At 34.1% G+C, this 25411-nt stretch overlaps 1 protein-coding gene and 1 long non-coding RNA gene across 3 annotated transcripts in view; one reads left to right on the top strand and one right to left on the bottom strand.

The window, feature by feature from the left end:
* The window catches only part of LOC141381606 (uncharacterized), a 28032-nt gene extending 6865 nt beyond the window's left edge, over positions 1–21167 (top strand). The window contains exons 3-4 of the long non-coding RNA XR_012402014.1: positions 1688–1812; positions 20968–21167. This is a non-coding gene — a long non-coding RNA (uncharacterized lncRNA). The remainder of the gene's footprint in view (positions 1–1687; positions 1813–20967) is intronic.
* shisal1a (shisa like 1a) overlaps positions 3381–25411 on the bottom strand; it is a 56860-nt gene continuing 34829 nt past the window's right edge. The window contains exons 4-5 of one of the 2 annotated variants that reach the window (XM_005164700.5): positions 22850–23188; positions 3381–6603 (exon numbers count right to left, since the gene is read on the bottom strand). In XM_005164700.5, the coding sequence (XP_005164757.1) occupies position 6603; positions 22850–23188 (340 nt within the window). In that variant the 3' untranslated portion in view covers positions 3381–6602. Of the gene's footprint in view, positions 6604–22845; positions 23189–25411 lie in introns of those variants that run through there. The other variant, NM_001030141.1, reaches the window with a different exon arrangement.

The following is a 25411-nucleotide window of genomic DNA, read 5'->3' as shown; positions in this document are numbered from 1 at the left end:
ATTTGAAAAAAGAGGAAAAGACCATTTGTGGGGATGTGCATCAAAAGATAAAGAGACATGCTGTGAAGGGAGCCCACCGAAAGGAACTTTAATGACACTCAAACTGGGGCAGACAGTGCATCTCGGTTTTACCCAGTCATTAGTGCGGATGAAACATTAGCAATGGATTCACATGCGATCAGATATGCTCCCGTGAGGGTCATTGACTATACGAGGTGAATGTAACTTCGGCGTGTGTCTAGTGGGCTTCGTGAAATTTAATAGCCCTTCTGAGACCGTGATAAAGTTTTAATGCATACGTAAAGAGCCCCGGCTCAGCTTAATGAGCTAATCCGTTTAATGCTAACTTCACACCTTCCAAAGAATGGCTTCCAGTCTCCCCTCAGACACGAGACGGCGGCTGGGCTATAAATAGATCTTAAATAGATTAATGTGGTTTCTGTGATTTGTTGTTAAGGTTAGCTTCTAGAGCTGCTGATAAATGAATGTGATTATCATATTTTTGTCTGTTGCTCTTCTCTTTTTGTCTTTTAAATCAATTATGAATCATCGTATCTGTCTTTTTCACACCTGTTTCTGTGCACCTTCTCTTGTCATCTCAGTGGCTTTTAAATGACACAAGAGGCTTAAAACAAGCACAATATCTATAAATGAGGCGTGAAGAGTAGCTAAATTCAGTTAAGCCCATCGGGGGATATTTGTACTTGTTTTTTCACCTAATTTTCATCAGTTTAACAAAAAACAAGACCAAAAATCATATTTTTTTAGTGTAAAGACTTGTGTGAAACCTAAAAATGCCATGATATTTTCTTCTAAAATTTGTATTTTTCTCAGACTCTTGAGTGTTGGCTCAATAATTTTGCTTTTATAGTGATGGAGAAGTTCTTTTCATCGACTTTAAAGTGAAATAACTGAAGACTTATGTATAAGGCTAAGAAAAATGATCATTTTAGGAGAAAATTTCAGATGGCATTTAGAGGTTTTTGCATCTGAACTCTTCATAAATATATATGTGATGTATGTACTGTATATGGATGTGTTTAAGAAAGAATAAGCTAATTTTAAATAAATTTAACACATTAAATAAAATTAAATAACATGTTGATTGCTATAATCAACTTTTAATTATTATTTTTTAATTTCTTTTAAGTATGAAACTATCAATACTACTAAACTACCAATACCATTGCATACAATGCTAGTAGTATTTTATAGTGTTACTTTACCTGGTCTTAAAGATCTAAAAAATCATAATGTTCGCAATCATTTCATATTACAGTTTGTAAAGAAAATGTGTTAGAATATATATTGGCAGGGCTATAATTGAATAGAATAATGCATATTTTTACCTGTTGCTTAAACATTTATAATGGAAATATACTTATACAGTATATAAGTGTATTTTAAGGAAGATTAGATTAAAATAATTCCTTCTCATATTTACCAAGGGGGCTAATAATTTTGACCATGGCTTCTCTTTTCATCAATCAAACTTTTATTTTGCTTTTCTACACTTTTCTTGTCATCTCTCTGGCTTTAATGATGCGACTCTTCCTTTCAAACTATTTTCAAACTCATACTTGTGTCTGTCGACCAAAAGCGTCAGTCTGTCGCCTAGGGTTCTGCATTCAGACAAGTTCAGGAATAGCCGGCCACACAAACTCATTTGAGCTGTGTTTCTCCTCAGAGTGGAACTTCCAGCTCGGGAAGCAATTAGAGCAAGGGGAGGCCCAGCAGAGGAGCCTGCGCTGGGGAGACGGAGGCGGCAGGTGCTGCTGTCGCTCCTCTGGAGGAATAATCAACTGCTCAAAGGTGAGATGGAAACTCTCTAGTCTGCTGGGTCACACTCGCCTTTGACAGATGTGATGTGTGTGATGGAAACCTAAAGGGGTGGATAGCATGAGTCATCACTTCTGCTTTGAGATCAGACAACTTGTGGTGTGATATAAAAAAATCAGACAGGATTCAAAGGACATTTATGAATTGGTTTGGAAAAGCACCACTAGTCAGTATTAGTGATTATGAAAAAAGCATTTAAAATGGAAGACTAGTTGAATTATAGGTAGGCTAATAGTATTATTAATCTGAAAAATGGTCTCAATAGGTGAGGTTAATATTAAATTAAACAAATTAATAAATGACTATAATATATATATATATATATATATATATATATATATATATATATATATATATATATATATATATATATATATATATATATATACACACACACACACACACACACACACACACACACACATATATATATATATATATATACATATACATATACTAACACACATACACACACACACACACACACACACATATATATATATATATATATATAATGATAGTATATAAATATATATATAATGCTTTTTTTGGGTTATTGGTGTGTGTGAGCTGCTGCATTCAACATTTGTATGTTTATAAAATGTTGGGGATCTTGAGTCAAAGTTTGGCAACCCCTGGTTTATAGAAATAAAAATTGTGTTTTGCTCAAATGCATAAATATTAACCATGAATTAATTCTAAAGTTAAATAGTTTATTTTACTTTTTAGTCGTATGCTTATAGAGACTGCATTTATTTGATCATACATACAGAAAAAATGGGAATATTGTGAAATAGTATTGTGATTTAAAATAGCTGTTTTACATTCGAATGTATTGGAATATGTAAAATATTTCATTGATGGCAAGTTGAATTTGCATTAGCTATTAATTTAATCTTTATGTGTCTCAGGATTCTCCAGAAACTATTCTAATTTCTTATTTTGTATTATATTCAATGCTGAAAACAGCTGTGCTATGATAGTTTCGAGAACATCAGTATTATTAAGCCAGAATTCTTTGATTAATTAATATTATTATTATTATTATTATTATTATTATTATTATTATTGTCAGTTTTTATAATTTAATATGTCTCTATTATTAGTATTTACTATAATAGCTTTGTTTTGCTATGATTTGCTTGTTGTGACACTGATTGCAGAATCAATGTAGTTTTTCTGTGTGAATTCAGCTGTCATTTGCACGTAAAGACATAGATCACCCAAAAATGGAAATTTATTCACTATTTAGTCTCCCTTAGGTGGTTCCAAATCCTAATGTGTTTCTTTATTCTGTTGAACACAAAATAATACATATTTCCAAAAATCTAAAAACCTGTCACCATTGACTTCCATACAAATACTATGAAAGATAATGGTTACCATTTCCAACATTTTTAAAAATATTAAAAACTTAGTATTTAATATATTAAAAAAAAACTAATTGATCCCAAACTTGGGATTGTAATGTATGAAAATGAAATAACTTTTGAGAAGATTTGGGAAGAGACAGAGAGAGAGAGCTCTGATGGACATCCAAGAACACTGCAAAAGATAAATCTTTATTTCTCCCAGATTGCAACCGTAAAAATTGAATTAACAAGTGCAATTACAACTCCGCTGCCCCCCCTATCCCACCCAGAGAGCCCATAATAAAAACAGAGAAGTTTAACAGGTGGACGGCCAGATCACACATTTCAACTGAGGTACCAACCACTATCACAGAACAAGGTGCTAGGCATGAACTACAGGTTTACCGTAAGGCAATTTATAACCATTATAACTTATTACTCCAAAACAGAACACACCTCTCTTCCCTCCAGGAGGGTCGAAAAACTATTAGTTTCACCTTAAATAGATAAACAAGATCACAACAAGTTCTCCTCTATACACAACACAAGTCAGCACAGCGCTGTGTGTTATTGCAGGTGAATACTCACAGCCTAACAGTGGCTACTTTTACCTATGTCTAGTTGGTTTCGACTCAGTGCACAAGTTCAATAGGGGGAAAAAAAGATGGTACTGTATTTCTACAATGAACTGACTGGGTATCCAGATCTACACTCCATAAAGCAATGCCACTTCTTACGGTGGATAAATGACACTAAATACGTATTCTATTGCTTTTATGTAGAAATTATATCCTCACCCTAAAATTTCAGTAGTTACAATCGTTTTGAAGTGTTTGAAATGAGCCTTTCTGGAAACCGAAGGAGAAAATTGTAAATGTTGTCGGCCAGGTTTGTGGTGCCATTCACACAGAACACATTAGTGCATTTTAATCTGCTGGTTTTCTATTGTTTTTGTATGTAAATAAAAATGATTTGAAGCAACAAGTATATGGAAATTGGATAATTCCTTCAAATTGTCAACAAATCGATTAAGTTACTTTTTATTATTTTTTTTTTTACAAATTTAAGTAGATTGAACATAAAACACTCAAGTTGTCTCCAAAAAAAGCTCAAGATTTGTGTTGACTGAGCTCATTTTAAATAAGTAGTTTGAGCAGCAAATTTTTTTTTTGTCTGTATGCTATATTGAAGAGAGTGGAGCTAATGCTGTCTTTTGCTGTGCTTTGCGTGTTTGCGACACTGATAGGTGTGATTTGTTGTGCAGGATTGTATGTAATAGTAATATTTCTGTGTGAATTCAGCTGTCATGGTGGGACATTTATGCATTTAAAGACATAGATCTCCCAAAAATGGAAATGTACTCACTATTTTGTCCCTCAGGTGGTTCCAAACATTAATGAGTTTCATTATTCTGTTGAACAACACATATAAACTGAAAACCTGTAATCATTGACTTGCATAGTAGGAACAAGAAGTAGGATACCATGGAAGTGAATAGTTACCAGTACCAACATTTTTAAAAATGTCTTCTTTTGTGTTAAAAAAAGAAAGTCAAACAATTTTGGATCAAGTGGAGGGAAAGTAAATGATGACAGAGTTTTCAGTTTTGAATAAGTGATCCCTTTAAATATTTTAAACCATAATCAGGGGCGGACTTAACCAATAAGTGAGATAAGCAGCCGCTTAGGGTCCTGGGGAATTAGGGGCCTCCTACCAATGCCAAAGCCTATATTAATCATATAGTTTTTTTAATACATTTTCTATCATATTTTGTAAAATCTGTCAATTACTGTTAAGATTTTAACGTTTTAGTTATTTTCAAGACCGGGAGCACCCCTAAATGATGGAATGTTTTGTCCGTACTTCACATGTGCGAGGTGTGAGTGCTTCAATCAAAGACTCTAATGCCATCCAGTTTTGTTAACTTAGCGACTTTTCAGACAGCCCTAGCGCCAAATTTCCAAAAAAGCAACTAGCTAAGCAAACTCTTACTAGGCTTTTTAGAAACATCTTTAATTTAAAGCTAAAATCTGCAGGACACCGGCCCTCAAGGACCAAGTTTGGACACCCCTGCTGTACATAGTTTGTGAACTTGTTTTATTTTAATTTGTGAATTTATTGCTTAACATGCAATTTAATTTTTAAAAATGCTAGGGCCCCATACCTGGAATTGATTAGTGCCCCGAAATTACTAAGTCCGCCTCTGACCATAATATCATAGTATAAAACCTCATAAAACAACCATGTATAATTTGAAAGCTTCTAGTTTTCATATCTAGTTTTTTTGCATTATTTTAGTTTATCGTATTTTTCTGTGCTCTAAAATTCAATTAACTTGGATATGTGTACAGACCATTAACAATTCACTGAAATATACGGTATGTTGGACATCTAATTTTCATGTCTATGTCCAAAATGTCCAACCGACATAATTAATTGCCAAAAATCATTTTAATTTGTCTGGCTTCGACAAAAACATATACAGTAGCAACCCCAGAGCTCGCAAAAGTGCCCTCTATACACTTTTTATTGTTAATATCAAGAAAATCTATCAATAAGAATCTGTTTTTAACTTTAAGAACCTTACAGCTGAGCTCATTTTGTGTTCTATAAATGCAACGCTCAAGTTTAAAGACATTCAGCTTCTTACATTTATTTGTAATTAAATTTTTGTTTTCGGTTTCACTGACCTGGGTTTTTTTATTCTGTGTGAATGGCACCTTATGGTACGGTCGCACAAAGTCCACTGTCTGTTGTAGTATAGCGATGCATGAATCACAGGTCTCAAGTCACATTCACGCCAAACATCGTCCTTCTGTTGGTCAACATGCAGATTCGGCATGACTTGACTTTGCAAGGAAATCTGCACTGGCAAATTTCACATAAAACTCCTTGCAGAACAACAGGTAATGTGAGTTTTAAATACTGTATCCTTCCACTGTATCCGTTAGGGTCAAATAAACTAAAAATAATGTAGCTACTTCAAAAAAAACTAAAAGCCAGCCAATGGCTTCAGAGCAGTGCAAACATGACATACTGTAGAGATTTATTGACACCGCAGCCTCCTCTCTTGAATGCACTCCTGTTCCCTGCATCTAAATCTTAACTTGTGAAATGACAAGGCAAGGTAGAGGTTGTCAAAGACAACAGTCTCATTAAAGTCCTTCAACAGCTGTCGAAACGTAGATTCAGCTGAACAAGCCTCCTCCGACTGGGCAGAGAAACTCATTCGCAGCTGTCAGTCTCAGCATCAGCGTCGGCATGAGGAGAAAATTTCATCCAGTGGAGCTGCAGGAGGTAGTCGGCACAGTCCGTGTCCTAAATGTAGATGGGACCAGGAAACTAAATCTCTAGTTCCTGGCTGTTCCTCCTTTGTCGTACTGAGTAAATCCGTGGGATCAAATCAGGATATCTAGAGAAACAAAGAGAGAGAGATTGAGATTAAATCGTATTTAATCTTATTTTAAAACTCTATCTAGTTCTTAAAGTATAAAATGTATGCAGCTTTTATGGAATTTCTGGAATATCATGGAATTTTTAAAGAGCTAATCCAGACATGGATTTATTTGGTCTAAGTTATGGAATTTCAAGGATTTTTATTTGTGTCTTTACATTTTTTATTATAATTTATATATAGTTTTTCTATAATTATGCTGTTTCATGCCTATTGTTATAGTATTTTTTTTTCAGCTTCATTTTATTCCTTTCACTCTCAACAACTGACAGTCACTCACTGCTACCAAACTGTACCTGTTAACTAATGACAAGATGTCATGATAATATCAATTTTAAAAGCGTTGACTTCAAAATGACCACTTCAAAGACTGAGGGCTCTAGACCTTACACCTAGATTTTCAAAATGAAGCGCATGGCAAAAAAAGCATTAAGGGAATGTCCGAATCTACTTTTGATATTTTAAGGACAGAAACATCGGCTCTGAGCCCTGGCGCATGGTCTAACAGGGTTGTGCTCATTCACTTAGTAAGTTATGGGTGTGTTTTGAGCATAACGTACATTAAACCAATTAGAGTCTCATCTTCCATTCCCTTAATGAGTCAGTTGCACTGTAATAAATAATACTACTATTAAAAATAACATTATACAAATGCAAATTGTTATGAATAAACTGAAAAAAGCCCTGCCCCCCCAAGAAGATTTTTATATTTATGTTGAAAAAAAATTTTTTTGTAACATTTTATTCCTCTACATTTTTCATATGTAAGGGTATTTGTGTATTGCTGTACATCCTGTGTGTATTAAGCAATGTGTTTGTGTTTTGGACCTGCATAGGCGCTTTACTAACCGCTCTACGCTGGACTTTAGACCAGCTTTTAGTTGGTCAGTGGTGCGGTTTATTTCAGTTCCTCAAAATAGCAACAATAGCAACAACAATACACCTTAACACACCTCCTTTATAGACCAGCACACCCATGAGAGTCTAGGTGCAAAACGTGATAATTACTGTTGCGCTGTTCTAAAAATAGCAACAAATCGCGCCAGGTGTTTGATCGGGTCCTGGTTGTTTAAAAAGTAGAAGACAGCAAAGCTAGATGAAATTTTGTGAAACTACTTTTCTTAGGTTTCAAGAGTTCACACTTAGCTAATGATTGAAAATAAAGCTTGTTTGGCATGCTGTCCCGGGAGAGAGCCCTGAGCTTATAAGATCCTCGAGCCCGGGGCTCTCTCCTGTTTGCAAGGCAAAGGATTTGGATTAGTCAATTAACTTGGATGCTTTTGGACGGTGAGAGGAAACCGGGGAACCAGGGGGAAACCAACGTGAGCACAGGGAGAACGTGTAAACTCCGCACAGAAACGTTGTCTGGCTTGATGAGGACTAAAACCAGTGACATTCTTGCTGTGAGGCAACAGTGCTTACCACTGGGCCACCATGCCACTCATGTAGGAAAGGAGGAGGAGTAGGGGTGTACGGGGGGATTTTTCAAAACGAAGATGGCTGTAAAATGGAATTTAGGATATTTATAGTGGCTTAGGAATCATCTGATTGGTGAATCATAAATTGAATAATGCGGGACCAGCCGCAAGCAATCATAAGCACATGATCCTCTCGAAATTAGTTTATAAATAAACATCACCAATTAAACATTGCTGTTCTTATAGTGGATACTAAATCACGCAAAATGATATTCTTATTAAATTTTGATGTCATTTTAACACATTATTATAATATAAGCACAATATAAGCCGCCTACTTTTCAAATTCAGCTTTTTAGTCAGAGGAAGTCAGGGGATTTGATATTTGGCTTAAAGTGGTAACCTTGTTTAAAACAGAGAGTTTTATAATACAAGCATGTCTTCTCCATCTGTGATGTTTGATGATCTTTAAAGGGGAAACAGGATCTCCCTGTGGAACAGATGTGTTGATTAGGCTTGTGGATGTTTGGCTGTAATCAGACAGCGGCTCTGTAGCCATGGGCAAGCCGGAGCATGCTCTAGCCGAGCGTTCACAGCCAATCTCAGATCACATCTCAACCTGATCTACATCACTGTATATGGAGAGACTGCATCCTCACACAGACAGCCTTTGAATTGCTAATATGGATTACAGAAGTCAGAATGGCACAAGGATGTTGTGTTTGATATTTGGGAAGTTCAGATTCTCCTCTTACAAAAACCAAACAGGATAAAAAAAAGATACACTTGCAGCCATACAATAAAAACGTGCAGTTCTACGGCATACCTGTGAGTGTATCCCAAATTTAAGCTGTTTAGCTGTTTTTGGTTCCCTAAATAACTTTTTAGTGAACTTCTTATCTAAAAAAAAAACAACAACGACCAAAAAACACAAATTTTTTTCCCTTTAGGAATAGTTTATTTGACAATTTTTTTAAACGAATCACTAATAACCTTTTATGCCTTTAGGTCCTTCATTACTATGACATTAAAAACGTGGTTACATTGCACATTTTTAAAAAACTGTATAATTTTGATCCTACACTCCCAGAAATAAAGGTACACGAGTTGTCACTGGGGTGGTACCTTTTCAAAAGGTACAAATTTGTACCTAAAAGTTCCATATTAATGCCTCAAGGGTACATATTAGTACCTAAAAAGTACAAACGTGTCCCTCTTCAATTTTTTTAGGTACTAATATATACTTTTGAGGTACGAATATGGACCCTTTAAGTACAAATGTGTACCTTTTGAAAAGGTACCACCCCAATGACAACTCGTGTACCTTTAGTTCTGAGAGTGTAGTAAAAAAAGACAATTTTGTGGAAATCATGATGTCATTCGCATGCTACAAACTGCACATTTTTAGTATTTTGTAAAAAAATAAATAAATAATAAAATGTCAAAAATATAATTGTGCAATGGAAAGTTTCCATAGATATGAAAGGTTTTTAAAAGGACCACAGATCCAAAAAAAGACTTATTTTTAATTGTGCACAACGTGACCCTAGGGAAGTAAATTGAGTGAGTTACTATTACTGCTACTGTTAATGGCAACTTTATTGTCCCCTTTTGGGGCAAATTGTTCTGCAGCAAAGATGTACACAATTCCTGACACACACAAAACAGACAACACGCAACATGCAGTTTTAACATGATTTTAATGTGTAACCCTTGCTAAGATATTCTGTGAGAAATCATATGCAATCTTACATTTGCTACCATGGCAACATGACCAGTCAAACCCTAAAATTAGCCTAAAAATGACGAGAACAGCATTACAGCTCAAATAAGACTAATGTGAACAGAAGTGCTTTCATGAAATTATATGCTTCAAATTCACACTTTTCTATGCTCCAAAACTGTATTTTGGCTCCATTTAGTGCCAATGAACATCAGTGCAACCTCAATTCTTCAATATAGACGTGCATATCGCATGTGCATGACATATATATGCGATACGTAGGGCTATGTCTTGTGCACGTGATATATATCCCGTGTCCATGCGAAGGTCTTCATTATTATTTTTTGGCCATGTCACTTTAGGGGCTCCGTAGGTGATTCAGTGATAGCATCATGTTTTTCTTAGATGATCTTGCATTATTTTATGAAATATATGCTAATTTACATACAAATTTAAATAATTCAAATTCTTATTTCATCACATTTTATTATTATTATTATTATTATTTTATTACATATTATGCACATATACATGTTTTTACAGAGGATATATTAGCAATCTCTCTTTATTACTTCTGCAAATTCTGCAAACAGCCAGAAAAGCAAACATTTTCTTTTGTTTTTCTTGAGGAAAGAAGGAAATATAAATATTTTATTCTAAAATTAGTTAATATTAAATGTATGCAGAACAGGGTTGAGGTCATGGAATTTATGGAATATCAAAATGTATATAATTAGGCATGCTATCTATGAACTAATCCCTCAATAAAAGCCTTCAGAAAATAGATATGACTTACTTTCAGAAACTGACTTTCAAAAAACAGCCTTTAAAGATATTTATTGTAATTGAAATTTTCTGAGATGTTTTCTTTAAATTTAGATAAAAAAAAAATCTTAGATAAACCCAAAATCTCAGAATAGCGTATATGACAAGAACAGCACACAGTATTTTCAATGGAGCTTTTGTGCTCGCCTGCTTCTACTGATGGCGCTTGCGTTTAAACAAATTTTCATCTGGTTTTATGCCTGAACTACTTAATGAATGCTGAAGTCTATTTAACTGATTATATTTTAATTACAGTACAACAACGATGCTGTGAATCACATGAAATTGAAAATAGTCACATTAACCGTTCATCTGAAGTTTATTGGTAGGGGAAAGAACACTAGCTGTGCATATACCCCATTGGAAAGATAAAAACCTGCAGTTTTTGCCTGGAGTGTCTAGTCATAATGTGTATATTTAGACTGGTCATATTAATGTTGGTCACTTTAGTTGAGTTACTCAGAAAGAACATAAACATTTAGAGCGCTCTGCCATTCCAGAGAGCCTCATAAATGTAAATGTCAGATAAAGGTAGAACATTGAGTCAACCTGTTTCTACAAACTAATCCTGTTTGCAGTGATGAATGCCTGAGTGTGTTCAAACGCACTGATCTTTACTCCCTTCTGGACGTGGTCAGGGCTTTTTAAGGATTCAGTCTTGGCTAAAGTTTGGGGAATGTCCAGAGCTTTGGCCTACTTTGGAGCAGGTCTGTCTGCACTGAGCGCCGCGCTCATTTATAATGCATTACAGACGGCTTTTAAGCAATGTAGGCCAGGAGCGCAGACAGGTTTGCTGGTGTCGGAGGAAACGCCTCTGAGGAAACACTGCTCATGCCGAGAGTTGAGATGTCACACACAGGTCTTCCTAAAATCCAGAGGCATCTCGGAAAATTCTTGAAATGGAGCTTTCAAGGTTTAGTTTGTTTGTTTCTCTCTCTAACAAAAGAGAAATAGCTTTTAGTACTAATTATGGATTATATATTTATTTTATTTTATATTTTATATATTAATGTAATATTAAGATTAATTAAACACATTTTTTGAGATGTTGACAGTCATATATGTGTCCCACATTGCTAAAAACTCTATTAGGACACATATATTCCACAAAATAGTGAAAATTGGTTGTTTTTACGTTATTTCAAGCAAATTTTTTCTTCCGGTTTGAAAAGAAATTTTGAAGCTACGTCACAGCCATGAGATCCTTGTGTAAATTCCAGCGTGGAGACTGGATGTCTGTACCGGCCTGTACAAAGTGACGTCTTTGAGCTTTCATTATTAATTCTTGAGAAAGACTTCCAAGTTTTCCAGACCACCAATCAGCGCCATCTATCGGAATGAGGCAGAACTTCAATAATAAGCATGATATAGCTTTGAAGACTGTTTTAAGCTGTTAGAGTGTTGTTTGGAGTTCAGAGAATTGTTTGGAGACTTATAAACGTGCTGAAACTAAAGTTTTGTTTTAGTTTTCTCGCAATGAGAGCGCAGCTGCTTGTAGACATGTGTGGATTACAGTGGTCTGCTAACATGCTACAAAAATATGTTTGTAAGGAACTTTTTTTTACCCAAGAGCTTTTCGCATCTGGAATTGGTGAAATCCAGATTTGCTGCTCTTCTCCTTTTAAAAAAAGACGCTGTTGCAGTTTGTGTTGATTGTCCTGTCTCTACAGATTTGATAAGTATGTGATCAGTGTTCATAGTTTATGCTTATTCAGATGGCAAAGTTAGTTAGTATCGTCAGCAGTTCTCTTCAGTTTTAAAGGCATACCTTAGTCAAAATGATTTAGTTACTGAGTTTACAGTATGTTAATATCACTACAACATTATGAACTAAAAGATTCGCTGTAAATGCTGCTTTCCGAATTTAAATGTGTAAACACCTTAATCAAACTATTATTGCCGCATAGAGTTTTTGTTGCATTTTGTGACAGAATAGTCTATACACACACGGCCCTTCATTGCATCAAGCGTTTTTTTTCCCCATACGGCGCGTGGTATCAGACATTTAATTAAAACTACACTTTTCCAGCAGTTCCGTGGACCCAATATCTCGTTTGTCACAGGGGGATGCATGAAATGTTCCTGAATGAAAGTGAAGGTGTCAACCTGCAGTTAAAGTCGACAAATTAAGAATGAAACTCTGGAGGAAATGTGGATAACGTGGTGATGTGATGACGTTAATAGTATTATGTGCTATAACATGTACTGTAAAACGAGATCATGAAGGAAACATTCAAAAAGCAGCTCATGTAAACACCTTAATCATAATATTGTTTTTTTTACTGATTAAGGCAAATAATTTGATGACTGATGTCCATGTAAACAGTCACTGTCTGTCTCCCCTGCGTCTGTGATGTCGCTGTGAAAATCAGAGCGTAGTGTACGTGTACAGTAACTCCTCTTTTCATGCAAACCCCGTCCCTATTTCGCCACTCAACACTCCCACCTAAACAAAGCTGGACTATTATTTGTCTACTTTTATTTGTCATAAATATAATAATATATATATAAGTTGAAGTCAGAATTGTAAGCCCCCTGAACAATTTTCCCCCTAATTTCTGTTTAGCGGCAGGAACACATTTCTTAATTGTTTTAACATGATACTTATGTTAACACTTATTATTATTATTATTATTATTATTATTATTATTATTATTATTATTATTATTATTATTATTATTAGTATTAGTCTTATTAGTATTATTATTAGTAGTATTAGTAGTATTATGTCTTTTGCACATGTCACTTTAGGAGCTCAGTAGTCTACAATCATGTTTGACTAGTTATTCTGGTGTGGTTTTAGCATCAGCTTCTTCCAGATCCGTGTAAGTCATCTTCAAAACGTAGACAAAAACCGTTGGACAGCATCAGTGTTTCATAAAATCTTTCAAATTTAGCCTTGACTTCAGCCCAGTAATAATAAAAAATGTTTTTCAAAAAGTGAATCTAAAAAGCAGACATGAATATCTGACAATGTCTGCATATGTGCAAAAAAGAGAGCTTTTCTAAACCCAAACACACTCCTAATCCAAACCAAAGCCAGCCAGTATGAGACAATGGTGAGTCACTTCACACCGAGAGATATTTACACGATATCAGCTCTTCACTCCAGAGCCCAGGAGGGAGGACTGTTTTGGGAAATGAGGCACAGGCGAACTGCTCTGACTCGCTGACATTCAGATGAAAATATTGCTTTTCTGCCACAGGAGTCCTTTCAGAGGAAAAAAAGCCAAATTAATATGTTTGTGTCTCAGTATCGAAGACAAATTGGCTGGTAATTTTAAAACAATGCTCACTGCCGCACTCCATTACGTAATGAAAATTGAGCATGGGCTTTGCGTAGTGTGTCAAACTTACAGCTTTGCACACTTTCTAATTAGTTTAAAGGCAGACTGAGCTGTTGTAACGTTTATTACCACTTCATTATCATTATTAGATGCCTCCTGAAGATGCAATGACGCATTTGATTTGAATCACTCTGATTATCTGTGATTCCATTTAAAGCTATTAGAGTATTCAAAATGTATATCGTTTCTTTCTAAATAAAGACACTGCAGGTGAATGGGTTAAGAAATTATCTAATAACTAATCACTAATCACTTTTCCATTTGACTGATTACGTTAAAAGGGACCTATTATGCAAAAATCACTTTCATAAGGGCTTCAAACACAGTTTTGTGGCAGCAGTATGTGAATATAGCCAGCTTCTAATGATAAAAATGTATTAACTACATTTTTTATACTCTCATTTGTATAAAAACAGTTTTGAGAAACACTTTGATTCACTTAGATTGACATGTTCCCTTTTCATGTGTCGTCAGAGGGGAAAGCCCCACCCATTAGTAATGATCTCTCCCTCATTAGCATGGAATGTTAGTCTTGTTTGTGAACTATGCTGACACATAGGCATTTGTATCCCCGCCCTTTTTTAAATATAGCACAATCTCATTTGAATTTAAAGTGACAGTCACCAAAATGGCATAAACATTCTAAAACATTATCTGTGTGGTATTTTGAATCGAAACTTCACGTACACATTCTGGGGACATCATTTTACTTCTTGTAAAAAATAAGCCTATTTAAATATTTATTATATTTCTATTTAATTTTTTTTGTAATACAAGTAAACATGTTTAATATGCATTAAACTACATGTTCTAACACAGAAATCTGAACATAAGAGGATTATTTCTTCTTTTTTGATCCTAAAGTGAAAGATTTTTATTGAGGAGATATTGGCAATCTATTTTTATCATTCTATAATTTAGAAAATACAGTAAACAGGCAGAAAAAATATACATTTTTACTATTTTTGAAGAACAAAATGATGTATATAATCAGACAAATTATGTATGAAAAAATTCCTAGGTAAAAAAATTCAGATTAAATGAATAAAATAGTAAAGTTTGTATATTAGTGATGCTGAAATGGAGATTTATAAACTAGTTTTGAAAAAACTGCCTTTAAAACATGTGTTTTAATTAAAATCTACATAGAGAAATTGATTAAATGCAACTTAAAAGTGTTTTTCTGATGTTTGCTTTACACTAGACTGAATAAAACTTTAGGAAAAGCCCAAAGTTGACAAGTGCATGAAAAATGAGTTGTTTTTTTTCCCAGCAGCATCCCGCAATAATTAAAAATTTTCCACATAAATCTTAATGAAATGCCGATGCCTATTGGAAGCATGATGAGAAAACTAAAACTGATTAGAAATGCAATCACCAGAGCTACAGGAAATCTCTATTTTCTCTCACCGCTGGTCCAGTGATTGGTTAATTTTTATCAGATGGATTCTCTCTTATGCAATACTATGAATAATGACATTTTAGTCCGTGGTGCTGTTTGGTTTGCTGCCAGCAACGGTCCAGATCCTGCTGCTATCTGTCTGTATGAGGGTGGACTGTGTAAAAAAATAAATAAAATCAGCTCATGTAGAGCATGGACTCTTGTCCTTTATCTTCAGAGGGAACCTGACCTCTCAAAATCAAAACTGTGCATTTAACATCACTATCAATTCTCAAAATATTCACACCATTACTAATATGCAACAACTGAAGCTGCAGCTCCCAGAGATGTCGACTGTAGGCTGATTTTACTGCCTACGAGTCCCAGTGTAATGTTTGCATCCATGTTTAAGAGGTCAGAGGTCATTTAAATGCCGTCAGCAGTTTTTGTCAGTACAGTGAAAGTCAGTATAGGCTGTAAAACTGCTGAACTCACTGACTTCAATGTATGGTCATGCATGCATTCAAACATATAACATAATTCAATCATTTCAATGTATTTTAATATAGATCATCATTTCTAGTCTTACAGGATTTGTAATGTTTATATAAAAAATTCTCAGAAACAGAACAAGCTCTGTGAAAATATCAGCATTCGGATGGCATGTTAACTTTCACTACTTTAACATTACAGTGTCTCTGGCCACACCCCTTCGCTGCGCAGGGTGTGTGCGCGTGGTGAATGCACGTAACCTGAAGCCCTTGTGATCTCACTAGCCCTGATGTATTCTGTTTTTTAGTCCCCAAATTTGTTTGCTGTAGGCTTTGCCAAGCTAACCCTGTAAAAGCCAATGTCTCTTGAACTTTGTGCATATTACATTCAGAGATGTTGTTTATGTTCATACAGCTACATTACACATCAACTAAAGTTTAAAATATGATATCGTAGTGGACCACCCCTTTAAATACTGATAGTATATGCCCTTGGAATCTATTGACTTGCTTCTTCAGAAATGATGAGCGTAGAAAATGTGCTCGACTAAATTCTAAATTCAACATTCTACAAGTTGGGCTTTAGAAATAATCCTTCAATCTGCCTGCTCCTTGAAAGTTAAGACGTTTGTACCTTTTTGAAGCTTCTTTTTGAAAGCAATCATTCAAAAAGAGCATCTTGACACGGTAGACAGTGTAAAGGAGGGCAGAGGGAGGCTTTAACTTCTAAATTATCTGCTGCCAACAGCATGCAGGTGCAGGACTCTTTAATTAGCAACACCTGCACAACACACCCACACACACACACACACACACACACACACAGAGGCAGGCGTAAAGAGTCTAGAGAGAATCGCATTATTTCACTTGCATATTAAACAATATTTAGAGTAATCATCATCTATCATTTGTAGTTCAGGTTGTTGATGACAGTGAACGTTTGTGCAGTGATCGTGAATGGACACACTTTGATGCTTTAATGTGGATTATCGACTGTAGACTGGTGAATGAGGTAAATACATACCCAATATCATACTCCCTCAGTTTTTTTTTGTATTACAATTTTTCTAAAATGCTGTGTAAATATGTTAATTTTTATTTATTAAATATGTGCTACATTTTCACAGTTTTCCAGCATAGAAATATGTACAACTTGATCTATGACAGGGGTGTCCAAACTCGGTCCTGGATGGCTGGTGTTCTGCTTAGTTTAGTTCCAGCTTGGTTCAACACACCTTCCAGGAAGTTTCTAGTATGGTTGTTTCTCAATGTGCGTTCTTTAGGGGTCCTGCGTCCTCGTGTTCTCGTGTAACGTCATCATCAGCTGCCAAAGTTCGGTTCCAATACACAAGACCGTAAGAACAGAGGACGCGTACAACTTCCCGGATGTGATCTTGATATCGAGGACACACCGATGCAGACTTTGCATTGATCTCGCTTTAGAAGTCCCATAAGTCTTTGCGACTGGAGGTGGGAAGCGCAGCTTTTTATATAGATTTATTTTAAAAGTTTAAAGATATGACTTATTTACCTCAGGAGTTTCCCTAAATGAAACGGTAAATATAAACATTACCTTGGACATCTAAATAAAGAAATAAACACATTAATGGTGTTTATTTGCTAAAATTCGTATTAAAATCTATTTTATTTATATTGTGCAACGTATATTTATAATGTTTTATGCATAGAATATATTTGAAAAGTGGAAAAAACAATAAACCGTTGTATGAGTGCTGTAATGTTAAAATAATATTCCATTAAAAACAGGCGAAGGTCATGTGACCATCAGGAAGAACGCAGCATCTCATTTCTCACAGGATGTGTTCTCTGTCCTCGCGGTCTCCCAAATTCGTTCTTCCAAGGACATCTGGCAAGACCGGTCTCCACAAGAACGCAAGTCTGTTCTCTGCGTTCTTGAAATTGAGAAAAAGCCTATATCTAGTAATAGCTTGATTAGCTGGTTTAGGTGTGTTTGATTATGGTTGGAGCTAAACACTCCAGGAGACTGGCCCTTCAGGACCGAGTTTGGACACCTCTGATCTATGATGTGGAGTTTTAATTCACCCAAATGAATACAAATTAAACAAATTATTTCATTTAATATATTAGACAGAGTGGATTTGAGATTCTCTTTTAAAATCCTGTGAACTCCCAGGGGTGTTTTAATTTTTTTTGTAGAATAAAATATTAATTTAATGTTAATATATGACATATTTTAAATGCTTTGGCAATTTTATATAGATATAAACCTTCAGAATGTATCTGTATAAATACAACTGTAAAGTTTGTTGAATGTAATGGTGCTGAAATGAGATTTATGACTCAATGCAGAAGAAAAAAAGCATTTCAAAATATGTGTTGTATTTGAAATCTGCAGACAAATAGATAAAATGCTACTTACGTGTATTTCTGATGGTGTTTTTTAGTTTGAATAAACACTTAAGAAAAAGCCTAAAATCTCTAAATTGACAGGTGCATGAAACCCTGCTGAACCTTCACATTTTAGATGTGAAGTTTGGTTTCTGTAAGTGCTGCCGAAGCTGAGATTTATGACTCCGGAGGAAAAGAAAAACTCATTTTGAGAAAATGGCTTTAAAAAATTGTACTGTAGTTGAAGACGACAGGCATAAATTGATAAAGTGCAACAAGAGAAACACTTAAATGTGTACGTTGGATTTTTTTTATTGACATCATACTAAAAAGAACAGCTGAAAATCCCCAAATCTCAAAAATGACAGGTGCATGAAGAAACAGAATTTGTGCCTTAATTAACCTTATCCTTCAGAATTCTTCTGGAGTCAGAAAGCAGATGAACTTCTTGCTCGCGTGTGTTATCTGTGAGCAGCACCAGCTCTGTTTCTCCTGCATCTTCAAAGTGAGAGACGCATCATCATCATTATCATCATATTTCATGCTAGATTTCGCTCGCCTGCCTCCAGACGTATGACGGCGGGACAGGTGTAGAAGGGGAGGCAGAAAATGAACAAATAGAAAGCTCATTGGCTCGTCTCGAAGTTCAGGTTGCATTTTAAAATGACTAGCTAAAAAAAAAAGCAGCTTCAAAAAGGACTACAAATTTGAGCGTACACTGTCATTTTTTTTGGCTATTCTGTCAGATTGTACACAGTGTGATTTGGGTTACATTTTGGGTGGAAGCCGAGGAAGACATCAATGGGTGATGTCACTGTGTGAAATACAAACTAAGAAATGAATACTTTATTCAGCGAGGATGCATTAAATCGATCAGCAGTCTCACTAAAGACAATTATATGTTAGATAAAAGGTTTCTTTTTTAAGTAAATGCTATTATTTTTGGTGTTAGTTTTAGTTTAACTCTCTAACTGTTGGCCCCACTTTTTGAGCATAAACATGAAAACACAGATTTAAGGTTAGTCTTATTTTAAAGAAGACACTTGGCAGATTTTAGCTGACGTCAAAAAAATTATAATATATAAAATATGTATTTTGAAAAAGCTCTTTTACCATGAAAGTGACAGAAAATCAAGCAAATATAAAATATACGAGCAAATTATATTCCAAATGAAATGTTCAAATTTTTTTGTGCGCGGTACCAAACACCACCACCAAATTACATGCAGTTTTCATTAATGAAATTTGCTTGTGATATATATACATACACTTTTTCCAAGTATGGTTTGAGATTTTTTTTGTTGGACAGATATTGTGATTTATGATGTAATTTGCGATTTAATTTTGCCAAGCTTCAGCTCAATAATCTGTTAGCTGTGGCAGCAATTCTTCATAGCGTTCTGCATAGCTCGGTTGCACAATTCTGATTGGGCAGAACGAAAGTGTGCTCACTCGATTGGCTAGTAAGATTATCACACACAGATGACAGTCACGCATTTGCTCTGGGCGGGGGAAAATAAATTATACATATATATTTCACATCGCAACCTCTTGCGATTAGCTAATCGCAACGGTTAAAATATTGATGGCAATTCGATTTTGATTAATCGCACAGCCCTAGTTTGAGCATTAAGACACTGCTTTTCATAATTTTTACATAATAATTTTTTCTAATATTTGCAGATATTGTAGAGCATATTGGCTGAAGTATTGTCAGTTTGCGGGTTTTTAAATTTAAATTTAACCTCTAAAAAGACCAAAAACAGACAAACAAACAAAAAAAAAGACCAAAAAAAAAAATAAAATAAAAAAAGCATGTGTATCACAAACCATAATTTTCTCATAAAATTTAAAACATGATCATCATAACCATTTAAAATAAATAAGATATCAATAGAATGGAAATTTTGTGATTTTTACATGTGAATTGCTGTAGCAAATTAATGATTTACAACAAACAAATGAATAACAGTTGCTCAATAATATTTATCAAAAATAAAATAATTAAAGTAGAAATTTCAAAAGAAGCTTCCAAATAATATTTACTTCATGACTAGATTAGCATTTAATTGCAATAACAGTAAAGTGAACTTGCAGTGGGACACATTGGCAATAAAGGAGTTAAAGAATTCAAAATAACCCACGTTTTGTAACGTTGCTTATTATTTGAAATGCTGCATGTGCACCAAAGCACCATATTCTATTTAATGTAGGAAGCATTATTGGTAATTATTATTATTTCAAATAAAGGTCCATTTGGTGATGTTAGTTAATGCATTTATTACCATGAACAATTCATTAGTAATACAATTATTACTGTATTTATTCATCTTCATTACTGTTAATGTCACTTAAGTTAAATAGCATTAGTTCATGTTAGTTCTTAGCTCACAGTGCATTAACTAATGTTAACAAGCACAGCTTTGGATTTTAATAATGCATTAGTACATGTTGAATTATGATTAATAAATATTTTACAAGATTATTCATATTTAGTTAATGTCAGTAAATCTATGAACTAATGGACCATTATTTTAAAGTGCTACCAAATTATTTGACTCAAAAGCCTGATTAAAAGTCTCATAGCATTTTAAAATATGTTGAAATATTACAAACATACTGTAATGCCTCTAAAAGTTCTAATTATTTCTAAACTAATTTGCCAGTGTTTATCATTTCATACTATTTTCATTCGAGATTTTTAATTTTGTCAAATAAAATAAAAAGGATTACAAATGTACACTGCTTTTATTTCTATTTTTCGCAGGGGTGTGAATGGATTGATCATGTCAAGGTCATGTGAGCGACAGATGCAACAGATGGCAGAGCGAGTGCCAGATTAACCATGAGAGACTGATGTGGGCAACATCTGCAGCTGCTTGAAGATCCTTTCATTCTCATCTGAAGCTTTTCAGTGCCATGGGAGCAGTTTCTATGTGGGAGCCAAGAATCTGCACACTTTAAAAGGTCAGCTTTCCACCTTTTCTTTATTAGCCCTGCACGATCAGCTGCTGAATTCAGTGTCTTATGCGAGTTGTTCTGTACGTCAGATGTGAAAATCAGCAGCGCTCAGTGTGAAGTGTGTTTCTGCCAGATGTTCAGGCGTCTGCTGCACAGTTGCCCTGTATGTGAAGTGCGGAGATCACATATAGCTAACAACAAATATTTTGTCTCACACTGTGTAAATGCAAAAGTGACGTCAGGTTACTGGAATGAGGTGCAGTTTTTATTTCCTGTAGCACACTGAAAGCCGCCATCACACTCATTTGTTTGGTTGAATCAAGCCCTGTGTGATTCATTTTAAAATAAAATAAGTTATTATTACATTATCTAGTAAAACATATATATATATATATTTATATATATATATATATATATATATATATATATATAAATATATATATACAGTTGTTGTTAGTTCGAGTCCCAGCTGGGCCAGTTTGCATGTTCTCCCCGTTCATGTGAATTTCCTCCGGGTGCTCTGGTTTACACCACAAGTCCAAAGAAATGCGCTATAAGTGAATTGGGTAATCAAAATTGGCAGTAGTGTATGAGTGCATGTGTGAATGCGAGAGTGTATGGGTGTTTCCTAGTACTGGGTTGCAGCTGAGGGGCCCTCTGCTGCGTACAACATATGCCAGAATATTTGGCGGTTCATTCCGCTGTGGTGGTTCAGTCCGCTGTGGCGGTTTATTCCACTGTGAATTCGACTGTGAAAGATTAATTTAAAAGATGTAGTGATTCTGGTAATTGTTAATTCCTGATTTTTTTCATAATCTCATTTTAAGAAAATACATACAATAACATACATATCCAGTTTTTTCATCAGCCTTAGCTTTTTGTGATCCTTAATGAAAAACAAAAGCTTAATTATAAATGACAAAATAATATATACATATTTGAATATATTGCAATTTAGTTCATTTTTCATGTTGTCAGGTTTAAGACTGTTATTTGGATTCTTTTTTTAACAGTAATACTATATTCACTAATTACTATAATAATACTGATAAATGCATTTGTTAATATATATGTCATTATTATATGATATTTTATATAGTTTTTGTACACATTTCTTTTTATACCTAATCTCTCATCATATACAGTTTAAGTCAGAATTATTAGCCCCCCTTTGAATTTTCTTTCTTTTTTTTATATTTCCCAAATGATGTTTAACAGAGCATGGAAATTTTCACAGTATGTCTGATAATATTTTTTCTTCTGGAGAAAGTCTTGTTTGTTGTATTTCGGCTAAAATAAAAGCAGTTTTAAATTTATTGTGAATCATTTTAGGGGCAAAATTATTAGCCCCTTTAAGCTATCTTTTTTTTTTTGACTGTCTACAGAACAAACTATTTTTATACAATAACTTGCCTAATTACTCTGACCTGCCTAGTATTAATGTATTATATAATTATTTTTAAATAGTTATTTATATTTTTTTGGATTTTGTTAAAGTTATATCAGACCTACACTCTTTTGATGGTTATTTATTCTTAGGCTAATTATTAAGTGAAGTAGGGGAGGGATTGTCTTAGAAAAATCTGGATTTAAACACATCATATGTGACACAATCCACCAACAAGCAGCAGCAGCAGAAACCTCTGCAGAAATATGTGATTCTGCGATATAATCTCAGCTTTACTCACCAGGCTGTGGAGGTCTGAAAGGAGAGGAGCGTTGGACTCTGTGTGTCTCCTCTCAGGCTATGTCGTGGATGATGATGGTGATGATGATGGTGAAGATGAAGCTGTTGTTGTTGTTGTTGTTGTTGGCTCAGGCCTGGTCCTGTGTTGAGTTCTCCCTCCTGAACTGTGCTGTGCCATTGACTTCTTGCCTGTTTGAGCCAGCGTCCACCCAGACCCCATTTCTCTAGATAAACACGGCACAACTCGTAGTTCATGGCTGAGTAGTAGAGGAAGTCCAGCGCCAGAAGAACCATCACAAAAAACCCATAAATCCATACACCGATCAGGGCTGTGTAGTTACTGAAGAGACAAAAATAGGGATTGGTTGTTGCAAATGTTTGGAATAATCACATTTTCAAAAAATGTTTCTTATTAGAATTGATTCACTTATTAGAATTGCTAGATTAGATTAGATTTCAGCAACATTAAATTAAATTATTAAATTACACAAAATAAAATAGGATTACATCAAATATAATGAAATAAAATAGTTTAAAAATTACATTCAATTACGTAAAATTCTATAAAATATGGTAAAATTTCACAAAATAAAATAAAATTACATTAATATAAAATAAAATGCAATTAAATAATTAAATTGCATAAATAAAATAAAATTACATAAATAAAATACAATTACATAAAATAAAATGCAATTAAATAATTTAAAATTAAATAAAATTACATAAAATTTAATTAAATTAAATGACACAAAATAAAAAATAATTACATAAAATATAAAATTACATAAAATAAAATTAAGTTAAATTACATAAAATAAAATAAAATTACATTAAAGAAAATAAAATAAAATAATTTAAAATAAAATTCAATTAAAATCACATAAAAATTATATTTAAATTTCATTAAATTAAAATAAAATTTAATTAAAATTAAACTATAAAATAAAATTAAAGCAACATCAGTAGTACTTAAATACACATTAAATCTTTGTTCATTTTAATATAATCTTATCTGTTTTCATGAATACATGTTAAAAGTTTCTAAATGTAAAACAACAGCACTTTTTTTAAACGTGTTAAACAAAAAAAAGTAGTTTTGTTGTATGTGATAAAAAAATTACCATTTTTACTATGATTTTGCCTTGAGAAATACAGTAAGAGACTGAGACAACAAATCTATTTCAGAAATATAATTATTAATCACAAGTTTTAACCGCTTTATGAAACAAGAAATAGGGTTCATTCTGATCGAAAAACTGTAGAAATCACACCACTACAAAGGAGAATGGACCTGATTTCCTCCATTTAAATCAGTCTTTTTTTCATTGAGTAGTGAGGTCAGAGCTCATGCAGTGTCAGTAAAGTGCTGTAATTGCTTTCCTCTGGTTTTAGTGATTGCTTTGGCAGGACAGTGTGTGAAACGGTCAAAGTTACAGTCACACACAGAGCGCTGGTATAATCTCTTCATGCTTGACCAGAGCCAGGACAGGGTGACAAGCTGACCTTCATTGTTTATGTCCCGTTGTGAGGCTGAAGATTAATTGATTTCTTTTGGCTCATCAGTGCTGTTAAAGTCTCTAGATGAGATGCTTTTTCAGGGTAAGATGTCGAAGTCTTTTTTTGTTGTGGTGTTTTAATGTCAGAGCGATTCTTTCATCATCTGCACAGACAGTTTGATCTGGGTGCTTGAGCATTTGAGAAAGGATTAGGAGAGAAACTGCTGATGAAGCCTATCAGACATCTTATTTTTTTCAAGATTTCACATTGATATATGTTTTTTCTTCATGCTATACGTTTAAATTATGTGACCCTGGAACACAAAACCAGTCATAAGTGTAAATTGAGGTTTATACATGATATGAATGCTCAGGAAATAAACTTTGTTAGGAATTGAACAATATTTGGTTGAGATTATCTGGAATCCGAGGGTTCATTAAAATCTAATTACTGAAGCGAAGTGCTTATGCACATTACTAATGAATAATAGAGTTTTGGTATATTTACAGTAGGGAACTTACAATATACAGTCAATTTTATTTAACCAGTAAGTTTTTGATTCGTTTTTACTGGCAATGAGACAGCCTATACTCCCAAAAGAATTTAATAAATTTTTGTAGAATAAAAAAAATGTCTCTGCTTTTATTTACTTTTGAACAGTCAGAATTTGCCAGGGGTAAAAGTTCATACACTGCAAAAAATATTTGTTCCACACAATCTCTTCATGTTTTTCTAACGCCAATTGATTAAGTTAACTTAATGGTTTTTACAATTTTAAGTGGATTGAACATCAAACAATTAAGTTGCAACTCCCCCTCCCCCCCAACACAATCAAGAACTGTGTTGTTTTCACTCTTTTTAATAAGTAATTTAAATGCAGCAGTGTATTCTCACAGAGTTTTATTTTTTAAAGGTAATATTAGACTTTACTTTGAGGTCTTTAAGATAAAAAAGACTGATTTAATGCGGAATGCATTAAAGATATCTGCATTTGCTTTTGTGTCTGAGTTCTGGGATCTGTGATTTTTCCATGTGTGTGTGAGAATGGCAGACAAAAGCACAC

Source organism: Danio rerio, chromosome 4 (assembly GCF_049306965.1).
Source record: "Danio rerio strain Tuebingen ecotype United States chromosome 4, GRCz12tu, whole genome shotgun sequence".
NCBI classification, from domain to species: domain Eukaryota; kingdom Metazoa; phylum Chordata; class Actinopteri; order Cypriniformes; family Danionidae; genus Danio; species Danio rerio.
The sequence above is the reverse complement of the archived record's forward strand: the minus strand, read 5'-3'. Positions and strand labels throughout refer to the sequence as shown.